General features: G+C 32.6%; 1 protein-coding gene across 1 annotated transcript in view; it reads right to left on the bottom strand.

Moving 5' to 3' along the window:
* LOC113060350 (deformed epidermal autoregulatory factor 1 homolog) overlaps positions 1 to 4,068 on the bottom strand; it is a 15,044-nt gene extending 10,976 nt beyond the window's left edge. The window contains exons 1-3 of the mRNA XM_026229215.1: positions 3,568 to 4,068; positions 2,407 to 2,504; positions 1 to 91 (exon numbers count right to left, since the gene is read on the bottom strand). The exon at positions 1 to 91 is cut by the window's left edge and continues 39 nt beyond it. Of these exons, the coding sequence (XP_026085000.1) occupies positions 1 to 91; positions 2,407 to 2,504; positions 3,568 to 3,751 (373 nt within the window). The 5' untranslated portion in view covers positions 3,752 to 4,068. The remainder of the gene's footprint in view (positions 92 to 2,406; positions 2,505 to 3,567) is intronic.
* Between the last annotated feature and the right edge of the window lie 1,932 nt (positions 4,069 to 6,000).

Below are 6,000 nucleotides of genomic sequence, written 5' to 3'. Positions count from 1 at the left end.
CGTCTACGAGGCTCCCATCCGTGTGCACCACGATCAGCGTGGCCTTCTGGGTACTCAGACTGTCTCCGATCTGAAGCGTGGTTCTGCCCGTCTGCACCAATCCGTTAACACATATTAAATATTAAATCTGAGCTCTTTATCTTGATCCAAAACATACCTGTCCTTACATTTACTTCACACTTACTAAAGATGTATAGTATTACCATGATTGTTTTGGACTAAAACTGAAACTATAACTATTTTTGTTAACTGACGTAAAATAAACCCTACCTGAAATTGAATAAAATATAATAAAAATGTATTTTATTTCAGCTAGTTGCCAAGGAAAGCTTTCTTATCTCATTTTAATTTAGTTTAACTTGACGTACTAAAATGACTACTGAAATTAATAAAAACTATAGTAAATATTGTATAAATAATAATATTAATAAATATACTGTGTATATATATACATATACATACACTAATCGTGATTAATCATTAGCAAAACAAAGTTTTTGCTTACATAATAAATGTATGTGTGTGTGTATATATATATATATATATATACACACATCACACATACAGTATATATTAAGAAAATGTACATACATTTATATATTTACTTTATTATATTAAAAATATATTTAATATATAAACATCATATTTTTTCTTAAATATATACATGCACATTTTTTATTTATATATATACACATAATAAATATACACAAGTACACACTCGTATATCATGCAAATAAAAACTTTTATTTTGAATGTGATTAATCACAATTAATTGTTTGACTGCAATATATGCAATATATACAAATCTCAAACTAATAAAAAATGACACAAAAATACTAAAACTAACTAAGCTTAATGAAATTATAAAAATAAAAACTAATTCAAAATCCTGATAAAAATATATGATACTAAATCTCTATGATACTAAAAAGTTAACTAAAATAACATGTAAGATGGTTTTATCATTATATATTAATATAGTTACAATACTGTCCCTTGGTTTTAGTTTTAGTTTAATTAGGTTCAATTAAAAAAAAATTCAATATATCATACGTATAATTTTGATATACATTTTCAATTTCTAAAACATTACAATAATCATTTTAAATTAACATTATTGAACACTTTTACATTATTTGAAATTAGTTATAAAATAAGTTATCCAAATTAAACATTTTTGGACATGCAAGATGGTTTTATCATGGTATGGGAAAATATATTAATAATCATACAGTGCCAGTTTTGGTTTCTATCAAAGTATCATGGTATTGTCATATGCCAATATTTCATGACTTTATTAAGGGGGGGGTGAAATGCTATTTCATGCATACTGAGTTTTTTACACTGTTAAAGAGTTGGATTCCCATGCTAAACATGGACAAAGTTTAAAAAATTAAGTTGTACGTTTGAAGGAGTATTTCTGTTCCCAAAATACTCCTTCTGGTTTGTCACAAGTTTCGGAACGTTTTTTTCGAGTATGGCTCTGTGTGACGTTAGATGGAGCGGAATTTCCTTATATGGGTCCTAAGGCACTTCTGCCGGAAGAGCGCGCGCTCCCGTATAGCAGAGCACTGAGAGCACAGACATTCACTGATCAGAGCGAGAGCGTCGCAAAATGTCACAAAAGGAGTGTGTTTTTGGTTGCCAGGGCAGGACAACCCTGCACAGATTACCAAAAGAGAAACAGCATTAAGGGACCAGTGGATGGAGTTTATTTTTACAGAGCATCAACGGAGTTGTGCAAGTGTTTGTGTTTGTTCCCTGCATTTCGAAGATGCTTGTTTTACAAACAAGGCCCAGTTTGACGACGGATTTGCACATCGTTTATTTCTTAAGGATAATGCAGTCCCAACGAAAAAGGGTCACGATCGTGTGTTGGAACCGCAGGCGGTGAGTAAAACTGCTTAAAATATCTCTGCCTCCTTGTTAGTGTGTTCGCCTCCCATCGGAGACCTGGGTTCGAGCCCCGCTCGGAGCGATTCGTTGCTGCTGCTGCTCTCGTTCAGTTTCAGCCTCGGGATCTGATTCTGGATCATAAATAAACGGCTGAATCTGACTGTTAGCCATGGTTTGTTTGGGATGGTTTTTTCCTTATGGTTAATGTCACAGCTTCCAAACGCTCTCAACGCAAAAGCCTACTGGCGCTCGTGATTCTTTAGCTCCGCCCACACGCCACGCCTCCAGCCGGTCGTGTTTTTCCGGGAAAAATGGGTACAGACTATCTTTCTCTTATGAATATAATAAAACTAAAGACTTTTTGGAGTTATGAAGGATGCAGTACTACTCTATAGGTACTCAAGATTAACAGGATATTGAGTGAAAACGAGCATTTCACCCCCCCTTTAAGAAATCAATTCTGACTTCTGACCTGTAAATGATTGATGGGTGTCGAGTGTTTTATCTTACGAGCACGTGTTCAGGGATGGACGCTGCTGTGGCTACTGTAGACGTGAACACAGAGCCATCTGAACTCTGGACGTCCCCAACAGTGACGGCTGTCACCTCTGCAAAAACACACACACACACACACATACACACACGCAGGCACGCACACACACACACACACACACACACACACACACACACACTTTATATGACTTTGGGTAGGTGGTAGGTAGGTGCACATTAGTATTTATTAAAGAAAAATACTGTAATAAAAATAGTAATTACATAAAATATTATAACAAATTTGTTCCCAGTTATCCCAATGTATTGTAAAATGTAATTTATTCCAGTGCATGATTCAAAGCTGATTTTTTTTTCAGCATTAAGCCAGTTTTAGAAATAATTCTAATATGATGCTTAATTTTTTTTTTATTGGCACTAATTAAACAAAAAAGTATTATCAATGTTAAAACATTTCTGTTACATTATAAACGTTCAGTTCAGTATGTCAAACATTTTGCATAATTAAGATTTAATAAATAAATTATAATAAATAACAATTAATTGTGTTTTTTTTTTTTTTTTAAAGAAGTCTCTTGGGCTGTTTTTGTTAAATAAATAAAAAATACATATTAAAACAGTAATAATATTATTACAAATTAAAATATATGTTTTCTATTTAAATATATTGTGAAATGTGATTTATTTCTGATGTCGCGCTGAATTTTCAGCGCCATTACAGTCTTCAGTGTCACATGATCCTTCAGAAATTATTCTAATATGCTGATTTGATTATTATGATTTTTAATTATTATAATTTTTTTCTTGGCACTCAGAAAAACGCTAACACTTTACAATAAGGATCCATTAGTTAATGTTGTTATAACTAACATGAACAAACATTGAACAATACATGCATTACAGTATTTATTAAACTTTGTCAGTGTTAGTAAATTAAAATGCAGTCGTTCAATGTTAGCTCATGCTCATTCACAATGTAAATTAACTAATGTGAACAAGCACAAGTTTTAATATTAATAATGCGTTAGTAAATCTTTAAATTAGCATGAATTAAGATTAATAAATGTGAAAACAAGCCTTTTTCTAATCAGTGAAAAAGAAAAGATCATTCATTGTATAATGGATTAAAAGAGCGTGTGGTTTGCGCATGCGCACACTGACCCGCGAACGCCGCTTCGGCATCTTCTGGGTTCGGCAGGGATTCGGTGATGTCGATGTTTCCCGCTTCTCCCATCACAGTCATCGTGGCGACTTCGGCCTCCGACTCGGTATCCGAACCTACCGTCTCTCCCGCGGACGCGTCGCCCAGCTCGAGCGCCTTCGCCGCCGGTTCAGTCGTGTCCATTTCAAAACAGCGGCGCACGAAAGCAGCCGAAATTATCCGAAGGACTGTCGAGGCGAGGTGCGCGTGCCTCACGATTCGTAAAGGTGCAGGTTTCCAACGAGGGCTTGGTCAACTTGCACGAATAAATAATTGATTTATAAAAAACGATTTATTTTTCTTCAAGGTATGAAAGCGGGATAATGGCCTCCGAGTGTCTTTACTGGGGACGGAGATCAACACAGGAAGGAGAGTAAGCGGAAATTACCGAATCAAAACGGAACTTGTCGAAAGAACACGACGTAGCACGAAACCACGCTCGAGAGCAGACGTGATTTTCAGTCAACAGTACACAAATGTAGATTTTTTTTTTATTATTTCAAGTTTTGCGACATTAATTGTAATTATTTTACATTTTTATTTCGAAGTATTCGAATTTTTTATTACATTATAAGGAAGACTTGAGTTTCATCAAATAAATTTATTTGTTTATTAAATTTATCGAATTTAATAAAGAAATATACTATTAGTTTTTTTTACTATTAGTTATTAATTTTTTTTATTGTAAATTATTATTGCATAGTACACTGTGATCCATGTAATAATATTATTCTTAATAATAATAGTAATCCATATATATATTGCATTATTAGAGTACATGATTACAATAAAATGTATTAGGCTATACTGGAAATAACTGTTTTTTATAATTTATTTATTCAAGTCTTGATGAAGATTTCTGGATGTGGATATTAATAGCTGATGGCTGTTTATTTGTTTACCTCTGTTTGTAATTTATTACCTGGAATAAGTTGTGAGCTATCTAGTTAACATGCAGTTAATGCACTGTGAGTCAACATGAACTACACACTGTATTTTTATCAACAAAGATGAATAAATATGTAATAAATGTATTATTCATTGTTTGTTAATGCATTAACTAATGGAACCTTATCATAAAGTGACTTGATTCATTATTTCAAGTTTATGAATGATAGCGAATGTTATCGTTTTATAATGAGTGCCAATAAAAATGTATAATAATTGAGCAGCAAATCAGCATATTAGAAAGATTTCTGAAGACTGGAGTAATGATGCTGAAAATACAGCGCTGCATCATAGAAATAAATCACATTTCACAATAGATTTAAATAGAAAAACAGTTATTTTATATTGTAATAATATTTTATATCATTACTGTTTAACTAAATTTTTTTAACAAAAACAGCCCAGGAGACTTCTTTTAAAAACAAACAAAAAATTTTAAAAAAAGAAATAATAAATTGTATTAATTATAATTTTTTTTACTATTAAATCTTAATTATTCAAAATGTTTGACATACTGAACTGGACGTTTACAATGTTACAGAAATTTTTCAACCTTGATAATAGTTTTTAAAATTAGTGCCAATAAAGATTAATAATAATTTGTAATAATATTTTGTCAGTACAGTTTTTTTACTGTATTTTTTATTTAATAAATAAATCAAAATACATTCAAAAACAAAACAAATAAATACTGTAATAAATGTATTATTCACTGTTTGTTAATGCATTAACTAACTAACTAATGGAACCTTATCATAAAGTGACTTGATTTATCATTTCATGTTTCTGAATGCATGCATGACTGATGATGTCATGACCAGTTTTATTTATATACCATTGTATTTTTATGAATGTTTACTTTAATTTTTTTGTAATTTTGTTGTGTGCTTTTGTCAAATTAGATTGTTTTTTTGTTATAATACAATAACAATAATACAAAGAATAGTGTTATAAATGAAAGGACTTGATAAGTTGGATCAGGTGCATTAACCAATGGAATCTTATCATAAAGTGACTTGATTCGTTATTTCAAGTTTCTGAATGATAGCGAATGCTAGCGTTTTATAATGAGTGCCAGTAATTAGGGTTGCATCGATCCTTGGCCATTCTAACAATAACAATAAGGTTTTCAGCACTGAAAGCATTGGTATTTCCTTCAGGAAGTGCAAATCTCGGTGTTGACTCTATTCTGGCTGTAGATGGCACCAAACACTGTTGCCTTCCCCTTTGGCAGCGTGCCGGAGTTTAGGGTCCAGACCCTGGGAAAAAGAGCAGCTTTACCCTTACAAGGCCACAATCCATCCGCTTCGTTTCCCCCTAGACTTCTCTCTCTCTCTCTCTCTCTCTCTCTCTCTCTCTCTCTCTCTCAGGCCATAGGGATATTTACAGCAAGACTGGCTCGGCGTACCTTATTAGGAGCTTTCCTTGTTGTCAGTGTATATGTA

This window comes from Carassius auratus, chromosome 42 (genome assembly GCF_003368295.1).
Source record: "Carassius auratus strain Wakin chromosome 42, ASM336829v1, whole genome shotgun sequence".
Lineage (NCBI taxonomy): Eukaryota > Metazoa > Chordata > Actinopteri > Cypriniformes > Cyprinidae > Carassius > Carassius auratus.
The sequence above is the reverse complement of the archived record's forward strand: the minus strand, read 5'-3'. Positions and strand labels throughout refer to the sequence as shown.